General features: G+C 47.4%; 1 protein-coding gene across 1 annotated transcript in view; it reads right to left on the bottom strand.

Moving 5' to 3' along the window:
- Nucleotides 1-15642, bottom strand: part of LYST (lysosomal trafficking regulator) — a 150267-nt gene that overhangs the window by 107570 nt on the left and 27055 nt on the right. The window contains exons 7-12 of the mRNA XM_027770856.1: nucleotides 15491-15556; nucleotides 13001-14042; nucleotides 11851-12012; nucleotides 9288-9444; nucleotides 6127-6353; nucleotides 3824-3890 (exon numbers count right to left, since the gene is read on the bottom strand). Of these exons, the coding sequence (XP_027626657.1) occupies nucleotides 3824-3890; nucleotides 6127-6353; nucleotides 9288-9444; nucleotides 11851-12012; nucleotides 13001-14042; nucleotides 15491-15556 (1721 nt within the window). The remainder of the gene's footprint in view (nucleotides 1-3823; nucleotides 3891-6126; nucleotides 6354-9287; nucleotides 9445-11850; nucleotides 12013-13000; nucleotides 14043-15490; nucleotides 15557-15642) is intronic.

Below are 15642 nucleotides of genomic sequence, written 5' to 3'. Positions count from 1 at the left end.
GAAAGCAGACAGAGAGAAGAGAAAGGTGCCATCCAGAGCTGTGAGTGACAGGAGCTCAGAGCAGTGGCTGTCCTGCTGTCCCGCTAACATCTGGGGAAGAGGCCAACGCAGCCCCAAGGGCAATGCGTGCTTGGGCTGGGAAGGCAGGCCCACCACCCCGCTTCTCAGCAGAGCGCACAGGGAATGCCCTTCCGCTTTAGAGCAACTCCAGTACCCTTTCTAAAGTTACAGAACGGCTGCCGGGCCAGAGCGCAGGCAGGCAGTGAGCCGTCAGCACCAGCGCGGCCTGCAGGCCTGCCGGCTGCCCAGCAAAGGGCCTGTGGACCTGCATGTGTGCTTCTAGCGCCCCTCCTGGCATGGCTGTGTGGCTGTGGGGATGACACGTGCCCTTTCACAGCACAAAGGCATCACTCATCAGCCAAGCCCGACGTGTGGACGACACGTTTTTCTAAGGTGCACGAAGTGCCACATGGGTAATAGAGGTCCCAATGGTCCCTCAGAGTAAGCTCTCGCCGTGCACAGGCATACCCACTCTGGGCTCTTCCATAGAATGTCTATTTGGGATGAGGCCAAAAAGGAAAACAAATTTGCTTTTATAACATTAGAAGAACGTCCAATTTATTAAATAAAAACGGGCAAGAAAAGTTTGTGAAATGTTGGTCAACAACCTAAAAGAATAAAACCAAGATAAAAAAACAAACTGATAAGCTGACTCCAGCAGAGAAGACATAACTTATGGGACAGAAGAAGCTTTACATGTTCACTACCATGTCCAGATACAGGTGAAAAAATTACGTCCTCATATGAAAATAGCCAGAAAACAAACAAACAAGAGCTCTTAAATATTAAAACACAATGATCGAAATCGAAAACTGAAGGCTGGCCTCATAGCTGTATTGAGGGACCTGGACCCCACACGGCTGAACAGTTTTAGCCCAGTCCCAGCGGCTTGGAAACACACCAGGCGTTGTGTACCCAATCGACGAAATGAAGAGACGGGAGAGACGAGCTTGCGGTGTGACTGCCCCATTGAGGGGTCCTCTCTCCCCATCTCTCTCTCTCTCGCTGTCAGTCTCTCCCTCTCTCTCAGGCAAGCCTGCACACTCGCTGGCATTTTCAAACAATTCAATGAAAGGTTGAAATAGAAGAAATACTCCGAGAATATAGCAGAAAAGGAAAGAGAAGAAAATATCAGACACACAGGGGCCCAATTCAGAAGGTCTAGGATTACAATTCGAATGTAAGAAGAAAAACCCAAGAATACGGACAGGACAAGAAGATTTTAAAAATAATAAATCTTCCTGATCTTGGATCAGACCTGCCTCGTATGGGCCTAAAAGGGAAGCACTAAAGCAAAAAATAGGTAAGTTAGACTTCCACAAAATTAAAAATATATATATGTTTCAAGGTAAATCAAGCAAGCAAGAAGATAGCCAAAGAATGGGAGGAAATACCTACACACTGCCTGACAGAGGGTTAACATCCAGAATACACAGAGAGCTCCTAAGACTCAACAAGGAGAGATGCGGGAATGGGCAGAGGACTTGAGCAGACATCTCTCCACACGAGGCACGCCAGCGGCCAATGAGCTCATGAGATACCGAACAGCACCAACCAGCAGGGAAGTGCCACAGCACAGTGAGGAAGTACCAGCTAAATCCCAGCAGGGCATCTCTAATACACCTGCCCCGCACTCCTCAAAGAGGTCAAGACTGGGCCAGCAGGAGGCTTGGCGGTTAAGGCACTGGACGCCTACATGGCCGACTGCAGCACGAGACCCTGACCGGGTGGCCTGCTTTCTCTCTCTGGTAAGCATGTGTGCCCTGTAGCAAATTAAAAAACAATAGTGATAAATAAAATTAAATAAATAATATTTTTTAAAAAGTCAAGGTCATCGAGGACATTGGAAGTCTCAGAAACTGCCATGACCACAGGTGCCCAGGGTGTGTCATGTGCCGTCGTGGGCAGGGTACATGAGCAGAGAAACGACTCTGGGTAAAAACTCATGAAATCCAAATCAACCAAGAACGCTTCTCAATCAAACATACGAATATAGGTTCGTTGACTGTTACCAAAGCACGAGCCGTGGGATGTCATAACAGGGAAACTGACAGGGCGTGGAGCAATGGGGACCTTCGTCCTCTTTATACTCAATTTCTCTGTAAGTCTAAAGCTAGTCTAAAAGATGAAGTCTATTAATCAAAACTAAAAAGCCATCCATGCACAATAAAAACTAAAATAAAATGCAAAAACAGAAGTGCTGGAGCACACAACAGGACGAACACTGAAAACACGGCTACATGGAAGGCGGTCACAGGGCCACACGGCCCCTTTCTGAATACGCAGGACAGCAGGTCTAGAGCTGCAGCAAGTAACAGCGGCCAGAGGACGGGGAGGGGCACAGGGCGGCTTAGGGGGAGACGGAGCAACTGCTAAGAGGGACGAGGTTTCGTTTGGGGGTGATGAAACTGTTCTAAAGTTAATTGTGACGGTTATTGCACAACTCTGAATATAATAAAAAACACTTAATAGTACACTTTAAGTGGGTGGATTGTATGGCATGTGAAATTAAACCTCAATAAAGTTTTTTTTTTTTTTTTTTTTTTTTTTGCCAGAGGGTATGTGTATTCACCAGAGAGAGAGAGAGAGAAAGAAAGAGAGAGTGCTAGGGAGAGAAAGAGAAAGCCAGTGAGAGAGACAGAGAACCCCCAGTGGGGCCCAGCTACGCTGCAATCCCTTCTCCTCTACTCTCGCTCTGCAGGATTTGGGCGTGCAAGCGCACACGTGCCCTGTGTGTTTCTCAAGTCCCCAAGACAGGTATTGAAACCATGGTCAGTCACGTGGACCTGGCTCCCTTAACACTGAGCTGTGGGGCCAGCCCAATAAAGTTGTTATCAAACAATAATGGAACAAAAAAAAGAGCTAAGATGAAAACAGATTTATTTATGAAAATAAATCTTCAGATCAAAATGGTTCACTAAGTGCCTATCGCAGTTAGAAACTATATACCACACATTAAATAAGCCAAGAGAGAGGTGACGCCTTCCATGGCAAACCTGACTAATGAAGAAGAAATACCAAAAGCAGAAAGCGACTGCTTGGCAAACACCACGCAGGAACTCTTCCAGTCAAGAATTATCAATGAATGCTAAGAATTAATGAGCTAGGTAAAGTAGAAATGAGGAAAAGGATATTTACAGTATTAAGTTATTTCAAGAGATGCTAATTATCAAGGGAAAACAGTACCTTTACATAAAGAAACCTAGCAGGTGACTTTGACCATGCATGAAAGCTGTGCACCGCAGCAGGACCAGGGAGTACGGGTCCTTGGCGTGGTGCCCTCTAGCATTACCTCCGAGTGCTCCTGCCCAAAATGCACAACCTGAGTGTGATTCCATGGAAACCACGCAGATGCACACGAACATTCCCTGTAAGTCGTGCCTAGTTATCCAACTGAGACCTGGGCGTCTCCTCATTGGAGCTGTGTTGCCATGAACTGAACTGCTCTGCAGGCTGAAGGCAGCAGCAGGGGGCAGCACTCCGTCAGCCACGGGCATGGCAGCAGCAGTGCTAGACAGGGCTCACTCCTCTGTGCCGCGTCCACGCACAGGGCTGTGGACAGCTCAGTCCCTGGGAAGGCAGGACCTCTCCTCCACGCAGGTATCGACCCTGCATCCACTTCACCGGGTGCGTGCGTGTGTGTCTGAGGAACACATGAGTCGGTACGCAAAGTACCCTTGAAACCCGAGCGAGTGCCAGTGAGCCCACTACTACTGACTGTCACATAGCAGAACAATCTCGAAGCTTTGTAGTTTCAACTCACCTTGAAATTCAGAATCGGCCCGCGTTAAAATGCTCAAGAAGCCTCCTAAAAGATTTTTCACAGTTCCCTGAAGATTAAAAAATGAAACATAAGAAATTAAATTTCTTGCCTCACATAAGCATGAGGAAATGCAATGTCATAACAAGTAATCTGCTAGCGGCCTACTCTACATACACATACACGTATTTACTGACTTTACACACCTGGGGAGGTGCTGCTGTACACACACACACATATTTACTGACTTTACATGCCTGGGGAGGTGCTGCTGTACATACATACACGTATTCACTTATTCTACACGCCTGGGAAGGTGCTGCTGTACATACATACACGTATTCACTTATTCTACACGCCTGGGAAGGTGCTGCTGTACATACATACACGTATTCACTTATTCTACACGCCTGGGAAGGTGCTGCTGTACATACATACACGTATTCACTTATTCTACACGCCTGGGAAGGTGCTGCTGTACATACATACACGTATTCACTTATTCTACACGCCTGGGAAGGTGCTGCTGTACATACATACACGTATTCACTTATTCTACACGCCTGGGAAGGTGCTGCTGTACATACATACACGTATTCACTTATTCTACACGCCTGGGAAGGTGCTGCTGTACATACATACACGTATTCACTTATTCTACACGCCTGGGAAGGTGCTGCTGTACATACATACACGTATTCACTTATTCTACACGCCTGGGAAGGTGCTGCTGTACATACATACACGTATTCACTTATTCTACACGCCTGGGAAGGTGCTGCTGTACATACATACACGTATTCACTTATTCTACACGCCTGGGAAGGTGCTGCTGTACATACATACACGTATTCACTTATTCTACACGCCTGGGAAGGTGCTGCTGTACATACATACACGTATTCACTTATTCTACACGCCTGGGAAGGTGCTGCTGTACATACATACACGTATTCACTTATTCTACACGCCTGGGAAGGTGCTGCTGTACATACATACACGTATTCACTTATTCTACACGCCTGGGAAGGTGCTGCTGTACATACATACACGTATTCACTTATTCTACACGCCTGGGAAGGTGCTGCTGTACATACATACACGTATTCACTTATTCTACACGCCTGGGAAGGTGCTGCTGTACATACATACACGTATTCACTTATTCTACACGCCTGGGAAGGTGCTGCTGTACATACATACACGTATTCACTTATTCTACACGCCTGGGAAGGTGCTGCTGTACATACATACACGTATTCACTTATTCTACACGCCTGGGAAGGTGCTGCTGTACATACATACACGTATTCACTTATTCTACACGCCTGGGAAGGTGCTGCTGTACATACATACACGTATTCACTTATTCTACACGCCTGGGAAGGTGCTGCTGTACATACATACACGTATTCACTTATTCTACACGCCTGGGAAGGTGCTGCTGTACATACATACACGTATTCACTTATTCTACACGCCTGGGAAGGTGCTGCTGTACATACATACACGTATTCACTTATTCTACACGCCTGGGAAGGTGCTGCTGTACATACATACACGTATTCACTTATTCTACACGCCTGGGAAGGTGCTGCTGTACATACATACACGTATTCACTTATTCTACACGCCTGGGAAGGTGCTGCTGTACATACATACACGTATTCACTTATTCTACACGCCTGGGAAGGTGCTGCTGTACATACATACACGTATTCACTTATTCTACACGCCTGGGAAGGTGCTGCTGTACATACATACACGTATTCACTTATTCTACACGCCTGGGAAGGTGCTGCTGTACATACATACACGTATTCACTTATTCTACACGCCTGGGAAGGTGCTGCTGTACATACATACACGTATTCACTTATTCTACACGCCTGGGAAGGTGCTGCTGTACATACACGTATTCACTTATTTTACAAGACTGGGAAGGTGCTATGTGGAAAACTGCACAGTTTCATTTTCTTTTTATAGAGTTTGTGAATTTTCTGATTTTTCAAAATAACAAACACATATGAAAATTAAAGACAATTCAAAAAATGTTGTCATTCTCAGAAACATATGAGTATTCCTTATTGTGTAGTCAATGAGAACGTTAATTTTTTATGCTACTTTAGGGAACTATGGAATTAGGAGATTCTAAATACTGCTTGTACGTAAAAACACACCTCAAGTATTAAAAAAGAAGTAACATCTCATATAATTCCAGACCTATTGGGTTACTAGTAAGTGGGTGAATAACTGGGGCAGGGGTCAGATAAAGTCCACCTCATTTAGCCAAATGCATCTCTTACCTGTTGCATGAGCAGAAAAACATTCTTTTCTTTCTGCCTGATGATTTTCAAGAAGCTGTCAAATACATGGGTCAGCAGCTCCAGTCTGGCTTTACCAGCAGAGAGCAGGTACAGCTCCAGCGTGCAGATCTCCGGGTACACGACTTCCCCGTGAGCGATGCCCTCGAGTGGGTTGGTTGGACTGCCTGGGCCGCTGAGGCCTTCTGCTTCAGGCTTTGGGTCTGTCCCTGAAAACGGAAAGAGAAAAGATGGTTTTTATTCCCTAAACACTGAAGAGTTCAAACTGCATTAATATTTAAAATATCCAGTGGCAAAATGGCTAAAAGATGTTCACAAGCCCTTTTCCTACAAAGAAAGTTTGATTATAGTAGGTGTCCTGAGTAACCAAGTCTTACAACAATATTCTGAAGATTAATGTAGCTTTAAAAGTAAGTTAAAATAATTTTGTCTTTTTTTTCCAATTGCCAGAGGGCATGTCTACTTGCTGGAGACACAGAGAGCGCTCTCCTACGGTGTACATTCATGCCTCCATTCCTCTTCCTCCATTCCTCCTTCCCATCAGGTTCTCGGGCACACATGCACATATGCCTGGCGTGTTTTCAAGCTACTGGGGCTAGGATCTGACCCGTGGTCAGCTGAGGTATGGGGTACAATCCCCTTCACACGGTGATTAACCACCGTGCTATGAAGCCTTCAAAGCTTTCTTTTTTTGGGAACCAGCAGTTAGCGTAATGGCTATGTCGCTGGACTCCCACGTAGTCAACTGCAGTTCGTGTCCTGGACCCAGTGGCTTAGAACTCACGCCGGGCGCGTGTGCGTGCATGCCCAAGATCCCGAGAGGAGAATGGAGGAGAAGGGATTGAGGCGTGACCATCCCCCTGGTGGATGATTTCTCGCTTTCTGTCTCTCTGTCTCTCTCTCTGTCTGTCTGGCGAGCGCACGCGCCCTATAGCGAAAACCTCTCCCAAAAAAAAAAAAAAGTTTTCTTTTTTTAAGTTTTATTCTATTCATGATAGAAATTGCATGCATGTGTACACCAGAGAAAGAGAGGAATGACGCCGTGGCAGGGTCTGGCTTCTTGTGGTCCCCTCCCATAGTCTCCAGCTCGCCGGGGTCTTGGCTGTACGTGTGCACTGGCACCCACAGCCGGCCGGCGGCTCCCACACTGCCGCTCGCCATGCTATTGACCTGCCGCCAGGTAGAGCGCGAAAATGATTTTGATCTTCAATAGGACCACAAATCTTAGCAACAGCAATTCTACGGCAAACGCTACAGATGTAACACACCCTTCTGAGGGTACCAGAATAAAAACTAGGCCTGCAAACCCTAAACGGGGCAGTCAATCTGGCTGCTCACAGCTTGGTGAGAATGGCAGGCTTGGCTATCAGCTGGAGAATTCTTCCTTTTTTCCTTTATTTTTGAGAGATTTTTGCTATAGGGTGTGTGCTTGCCAGAGAGACAGAGAGACAGAAAGTGAGAAATCACCGCCCCCCCGGGGGGATGGTCACTCCTCCATTCTCCTCTCAAGATCTTAGGCACACAAACACACACGCCTGGCATGAGTCATTGGGTCTAGGACTCAAAGCATGGCCTACTCTGTGGGGACCCAGCAATGTAACCGTCATGCCGTCTGCTGGTCCCATTGGCTGGTCCCATTGTCAGCTCTTGGTCAATGAAAAATACATATTAAGTGAATACTGCATTTTTGAAAAATTGACCACTAAGATCTTAAAAGAGTCAGCTGTACTCTGTACAGAAGTTCATATAGTTAAGAAATACATAGGGCTGGCCCATGCTGCAGTGATTAAGCCTATGCAGAAGGAATTGGATTCTCCATGGACAACCCTGGTTTGAGTTCCAGCCCTGGAGACCTGAAAAGCATGCCAGGTATGTGTGTGCCCCAAATCTCGATGAGATGGAGAAATGGTGGGAAAAGAACTGTGGCATAGCCAGACCTACTGGAGGGTTTTCTCTCTTTCTCTCTCTTTCTCTTTGGCAAGTGCAGTGCCCTCTGACAATTAAAAAAGTGATACATTCTGCCTAGACCAGAATTGATTACATCGAGATCTAGTTAACAAACAGGAAAAGGAGGAAGTCCACGGATATAAAATCATTCCTGTGCCATGATAAACCTGTACGAACCACCACTGAAGACGCATTTTTCAAAGAGTATCTGCTATGGGTCCCTCACGCCCTGTAAGAGATCAGTAACTAGGGACCAGCAGTTAGCGTAATGGCTATGTCGCTGGCCTCCCATGTAGTCGACCACAGTTCGAGTTCTGGACCCAGTGACTTAAACCCATGCTGGGTGCATGCGTACCCAGGATTCCGAGAGGAGAATGGAGGAGAAGGGATTGCTTCGTGGCCATCCCCCCCGGGGGTGGTGTGTGATTTCTCTCTTTCTGTCCCTTTGTCTCTCTGGCAAGCAAATGTGCCCTATAGCTAAAACCTCTCTAAGAAAAAAAAAAGAGATCAGTGACTATTCCCGCTCACTTGATAGGGAAGGGAAAACTGACTGAGGAGTGCACACTAGAGCAGACTCAGGGAAGACTAAGGGCCCAGAACATTCCTAAGGCCAGCACATGAAAAGATGGTGCCTTCCCAGGGGTCTCCTGGTGTTCATCAGTCCGTCTCTGCCATTCCAGTCACGTGTCCCTGGCGTCCAGGAATCATGGGCAGTGTAGCCCACCTGAGGCCAGGAGGGCGGGCGGGCTAGAGCATGTGGCACAGCACCCGGGAGGGCACAGGGAGACACTGCCGCTCCTGTCACGCCTTCCTGGACACCCTGTGTGACATGCCCTTCCGCAGGCTGTCCGGCCGGCCCTGTCTTTATGTCAGCTCGATGTTGACATGACCTCTCAGAAATACTCCCCCCTTGATGACTGTGACAGGCCGGTCTGACTCCTCAGGCTACTATTTCTGACACTTCTCTGTCCCCTAAAATGTATAAGCAGGGCTGTCTCCTTCCCACATTCTGGGTGGGGGCTGAGGTCTGTGATAAGATACCTCTCACCATCATGTACTAGAGCCGTAAGTGTCGTGAAGAGTAAATAAAACAAGGCCGGACACTTGCTCAGCTGTACGGCGACACGGAATTCCCACACAGTGTCGCCAGCCAATAGTGGGGCCTGCCGCCAGGCCCCAGCCGTCTGGGACAGTACCTTCGCCCCGCGCTTCGCCGTCTTCAGGGTTGCTCTCGCTGTCTGCATCATAGCCCTCCTCTTCAACCACAAGTTTGAGACGACAGCTCTGAGAATCCTCGGCTCCTTCGGAAAAGTCGCCAGGCTGGGGCGGGGGCTCCTCCTCCGACTGCCGGCTCTAGGAAGTGCAGATCAGAGGCATCGTCTGGCGAATGCTCGGATCGGTAAGACAGTGCACCGGAGTCAGTTCGAACAACTCCGATCCCCTTCTTAGAGGAAAACCTCAGCAATCAGTCTCAGTCATTGTAAGTTAGAGAACGGACGCAACGAAACTTCCCAGGATTTATCATACAACTTAACACCTCAAAAAAAAGCAGGTTTCTGACAGAGAAAGCTATCAGTCATGTAAATCTTACTGAAAGGTAAGTCTATATAAGATACCTCATTCTAATTATACAGTAGGAAATGACTAAAAGTCACAGTGAGTTAGATCTGTACTTCATAGAACAATGCTAACGTGTTTTGTTTTGAACAGTTATTAATAGAAAAAGTTTTCCATAAGGATTTTTATAAATGTCTCATAAATTATTGGGTTGTCAGAAAAGTCGTGACATATTTTTCTTTTCTTTTCAAACATTTTTGTCTTAGGGTGTTTGAGCTCGCCAGAAAGAGACAGACACAGACAGTGGGAAGGAAAGTGAGAAATCACCCCCGGGGAGGAGGGCCATGCTGCGTCCCTTCTCCATTCTCCTCCTGGGATGTTGGGCACGCGTGTGCACACACACACGCACACATACACACACCTGCGCGTGCCCGGCGTGATTTACAAGCCCCCGGTTCCGGGACTTCTGCGTGCCCGCCGTGATTTACAAGCCCCCGGTTCCGGGACTTCAAACACAGCCAGTCACATGAGAGTCCAGTGGTAAGATCGCTATGCTGGCCGCTGGTCCCAGCAGTGTGTGTGCCTATGCAGAAATGCGTCCTGGCTTTTCCAATGACCCAATAGATAACTTGAGACCTGAAAGTTTTTCCAAAGGGTTAATCTAAAGGCTCCAGAATGTAATTACCTAATTATGAGTGTGTAGGGACCAGCAGGTGGCATAATAGTCACGTCGCTGAGCTCCCACAAAGTCGACTGCAGCCCAGGGCAGCGTAAAACTCACAGTGGGTGTGCGTGCGTGCCCTCCAGCAGGCTCTGCCCAGCCAGCCTACTTACCAAGAGGAGACTGGAGCAGGACGGACTGTGGTGTGGCCACCCCTGGGGAGTGATTTCTCCCTTTCTTTCTCGCTGGTCAGTGCACATGCCCTACAGGAAAAACCTCTCTCTCAAAAAAAAACAGCAGCATTTCAGAGTTCAAGAGTTCTAGCATTAACCTTCTTTGTAACACCTTGTAGCAAGAAGTTTTCTTTTTCTTATAAAAATGCCTCCAATACCCTCGTTTTAGAAAACATTTTCACCTAAAGAAGTTCAAAGTACTATATCATTGCAACACTACTAAAAAGTTGAATACAATGGGTTTTTTTAAGAAAAGAATTTTTCCAGGGGGGCCAGCAGGTGGCATGGTGGTTAAGGCACTGGCCTCTCCACATGGTTGACTGCAGTTCAAATCGCAGATCTGGAGACTTGCTTTCTTACTCTCTCTCTCTCTCCCCCCAACCCCCGCTCTCTGGTCAAATTAAAAATAATAGTAATGATAATGAATAAAATTTAAAAAAAATTCTTCAAATAAAATTATTTTTGCCATAGTGTGCATGTGCTCATCAAAGAAAGGAGAGATAAAGAAAAAGTGAGAATTCAGCCCCTGCAGGGGGTGGCCATGCTGCAGCCCCTTCCCCTCTATGGATTTTTGGGCCCTAAAGTAGGTATTCTAACATTTACATTGAGCGAATTGATTAAGGAGTATGATGAAGACATTAAGAACCATTTCAATAAGTTTTTAAGTTACGGCATAAAAATACTTTGTAGTAACATAAAGATACTATGAAGCAGCAGATACATGGTAAGATCAAGGAGTTAGAAGAGAGATTACATGAAGACAAAGGATAGGTGGCAATTAATTGAAAGTAAAAGACGTGAAAACAGAAGGAAAGGAACTAAATATGCCTCACAAAGATTCGGGGGGAAAAAAAGTTTGTTCTTTTAGGAAAAAAAAAGTTAACCCAACAACTAAAAAAGACCTTGACTGCTATTTCGTATGTTGAGTACTAGTCATTTTTATGCTGAGTGATTTAAAATTCAAGCGAGCACAGCGTTCTGGAAATGTCTGCTGTACCCACATAGGACAGGGTAAGGTAACGAACATACACCATCCCTGAGCCACACTGAAGGAACTATCGGTTGGATGTAAGCCTTGTCAGGTCAAACCATGGATTTCTGTCCTGACCGAGAGGGACCCCAGGACATTTCCAGACTCGATGAAGAAAAGCCCGCTGCCCTGCTCTCCCGCTGCTAGGAGACCCCTGATGAAATACTGTCCCTCTCGGATGGCACAGGAGCCACAGAACCCTGCCCGTGGCCATCGCATCCTGTCTCCCCCTCCACTTCTGCCCAGCTAGTCGTACCCAGGACTCGCTGTGCCCCTACCTTCTCAGCCGTTGCTGCGTGATGATCCACCTCTGCAGAGTGGCTCCCCAGGGCGACTCGGAGCAGGGCGTCGAACAAAGGCTTTGCTAATTCTGTTTCTACCACCTTTGACTGGGAAAGATGGTCCCTCATTTCAAGCAATATATTCTCCACAGACAAGTTCTAAGGTAAGATAAGAAAGCACAAATTATATTGAAGACATGCTTTAAAAAACTAAAAGTAACAAAATGCATGTTAAGACTCAGCAAGTAGAAAGCTGGTCCGTGTATCTGCAGTTGGTTTGAAAGTGAAGTGACCAAGCGTCTCTTACACAAACCTCATTGATCGATACTTGATGCGACTTCCTGGCTTCGACTGTGGCAGGTAGAGGTGGCAGGAAATGAGATTAAGAGGGGGGGGTGAGGGTCCTAACCGAGCAATGCCAGATCATCAGGGTGTTAGGAGGGGCAGAAAGCAGGCCGGAACTGAGTGGGCTTGCCTGCTGGCCGGCAGAAGAGCTGGGGTAAGTCCGTGTGGAAAGAAGAGGTCCGCACGCCCCAAGGTCTCAGATTCCTTTTCCGTGGACGAGGGCCCTCAGGAGAAAACTCGCGAGGGTGTGAGGGAAGCAGCAGGGGCGAGGGAAGAAGCCCAACAAAGACGCAGTTTCAGGAGGCACTCAGCCCAGCCTCATGCTCGGGGGAGCTCTGGAGCCTAACCCTCAGCAGACACGCCCCCAGTCCAGAGCCACTGTCCTAACCTCTGGCTGTGAGCACGGGCCTCAGGTCTCCCGGCAGTGAGTGGCGCCCTCGCTGTGGGTGCAGATGCGGTGAGGGCAGCTGGGGGCACCAGCTGGCCCAAGGGACATGGGCAGTGCACCCGGTAGCATCGCACAGCACTGCGCGCTGAGCCTGCACACGGCATCCTTGGTGTGCAACTGACACCTGACGCCCACGCCTTCCCACACCGGGGTTTTGCACTCAAACTAAACCATATGCTTCCTTGGGAGAGAACTGGGTTGTGCACGCCTGTGTCCCTGGCAGGACCGGCCACTGTGCTAGCACTCAAGAGCTTCTTACACTAAGATCTCTGGAAAAGCAAATAGCAAGAACCCTCAGCTCAAACTCTAAGAAGCTACGTACCACGGAGAGCTGGACCCAGGATGAGGTCCTACCTGGCTGGGCAACTCCACTTCCGTTTTTTGCTGACTACTTCGTGCACTATGAAGGCAAATAGCCAGGAGGGCTTCCAAAAGCCGGATGCTCTGCAGGGAGGTCTCCCTTTCCCGACCTGAGAGTGCCTCTATTTCCTGGGAAGCAGCCTCGGCAGCAGACACCTGTCCCGCACTCTTGGAAGGAGCATGCTGCGAGTTGACCTCGCCCACGCACTCAGCGCTCGTCTGCCAACCGTCCTGTTCGGTTGGCGCGCCCTGCTCAGGGGGCGTGAGGGTGCTACTTCCGGTCACTGACAGTGGGTCTTCGCTCAGGGCCACCTCACGGTGGGAGGTCCGGTCTGCGCCGTGCTGCTCGCTGGCTCCCGCAGCTCCCTCCTCTCTGCGCTGCCCCTCCCGCGGCCCTCGGAACAGGTCCTGCAGTATCATGAACACTAACTTATGGCACAGGCGGAAACCACCGAGCCTGTGGAACTGTTTCTGGAAGGCTGAGCTCGCCATGTAGACCCAGCGGCACGCGGACCAGGTGTCTGCTGCCTGGTGCACTCGCTCGGGCGTGGGCAAGACGAGGCTCTCGGGAGACAAGCGAGGCAACATGTGACTTAGCGGCTCACTGGCTGTGCTGTCGTAGCCAGACGTGTCCTCCGAGTCGTTGGCCGACTCCCTGTCACACTCTGCTTCTTTACTTACGCACAGAAACGCCACGCAGAGGAACAGGTTTATGGCGTAGATGTGAGCATCCTGGTAAACAGTCTTCCGCTTTTTTGGATAAGCTTCTCTGAGGTTGGCATAAAATCTGCTGAGACTCCGAGGAGACTCTGAGCAAGCCTGCGGGGTCTGAGCAGTGCTCCCGTCTGCAGAGCACGACTGCTGCCCGCCGTTCGCCCCGTCAGTACCCAGTGCTGAAGCAGCTCGCTGCTGCTCCCCCAAGCTGATGATCAGAGTTTCAAAGGCTTTCAAGGAATGGCTTCGAATGTCCTCTAAGTAATTTAATTCGATGATCTGATTTACTCCATTACAACTTAAAAACAAATCTCTTATTACCCTGTGAGGAAAAAGTACACATGAAACAGTTTACTTATGGAAATATCATTGGCAATATCATTGGAAATATCAACACATACAGCATTGGGTTATCGGAAAAGTCATGACGTATTTTTTTCTACGCAAAAATGCACGTTTAAACAATGTTGGAACATCAGGAATTTTTAAAAACTCACTAAGGTAGTGATTTAACATTAATATTAAAGCAGTTGTATTAAAATGCATTTAAAAAGTTACATATGGAGATAATAGTGGTTATATTTTTATAAATTTTTAAAATGGCATATGCAATAATTCAAAAGATGAGTCTACTCATAAGAAGTTAAGATTTATGGTTTTTTTAGAGATATTTTTGCTACAGGGAGTGTGTTCTCGCTGGAGAGACAGAGAGAGACAGAGACAAAATGAGAAATCACTCCCTAGGGGAATGGCCATTAGATTCCCTTCTCCTCCATTCTCTCTTGGGATCTTAGACCACACACACAAGCCCAGCATGAGTTTTAAGTTGCTGGGTCCAGGATTTGAACCATGGTTGACTACATGGGAGTCTGATGATATAACCATTAAACCATCTGCTAGTCCAAAGATTAATAAATTTTTAAAAAATGTACCAAACTTGATAATCACAAAATCTGAAGAACTCAATGGTAGAATTATAAGTAATTTTAATTTTCTTATTTTTTGCTTTACTGTATTTTCAGATTTTTCCATATGTGCTGCTTAGGTAATAAATATAAAAATGGTATTTAAAAAATAACAATCCCCAGGGCTGGCAGGTGGCATGGTGGTCAAGGCACTGGATTTCCACATGGCCAACCACGGTTCGAGTCCCAGACCCAGTGGCTTGAAATTCGCACTGGATACACATGCATTTGTGTCCAAAATCCCAGGAGGAGAATGGAGAAGGGATGGTGGCATGGCCATCACTTTCCCTTTCTTTGGCTGTCCCCAGGGAGCACACATACCTATGAAAAAAAAACTAAAAAAAATAAAAATAATCCTAATAACAATCTCCAATGCTACTGCCCCAATAAATATCGTTTTATGTATATGTATATTTCACACAGAAATAAGTATTATTTTTAATTTTATTTATTTTATCTGTACAATATTATAAGCATTTTCTCATGTTCTAAGACCTCTACAAACATTCTAAATGGCTACTGACATTCTATTAAATAAATGTAAAATAATTCATTAAAATAATGAATTTTTATCCTGTTTTGGGATATCTGCGTCTGATGGAAATGGCTAAAACGAACCTGACATAGGAAGGGAATCTTTTGGCTAATAACTGAGACTAAAGCCTGGGAAGAACAAGCAGCAAACACAGCTGCCTCCCTGACAAGGCCCTGGCGCTGTCGGGGTCAGAAACTGAAACGCGCACACTTCGTGACACGTGCGGGGCGCCCAGTGAGGGGACGGCATCTGCACCGCACACACACAAACCTGGATTTCAGCAGGCCAGGCAGGGCTTTGACGTACACCTGAAGCACTTCCTGAGGCAGACACTGGCTGTGACACTGGCTGTGACGGCCGCACAGTGGGGCGCAAGCCACGGGAGCGCCAAGGGGCTGATGGTGCTGCGCGGGCTCCCCCCC

Source organism: Tupaia chinensis, unplaced genomic scaffold, assembly GCF_000334495.1.
Source record: "Tupaia chinensis unplaced genomic scaffold, TupChi_1.0 Scaffold000161_1, whole genome shotgun sequence".
NCBI lineage: Eukaryota > Metazoa > Chordata > Mammalia > Scandentia > Tupaiidae > Tupaia > Tupaia belangeri.
The sequence above is the reverse complement of the archived record's forward strand: the minus strand, read 5'-3'. Positions and strand labels throughout refer to the sequence as shown.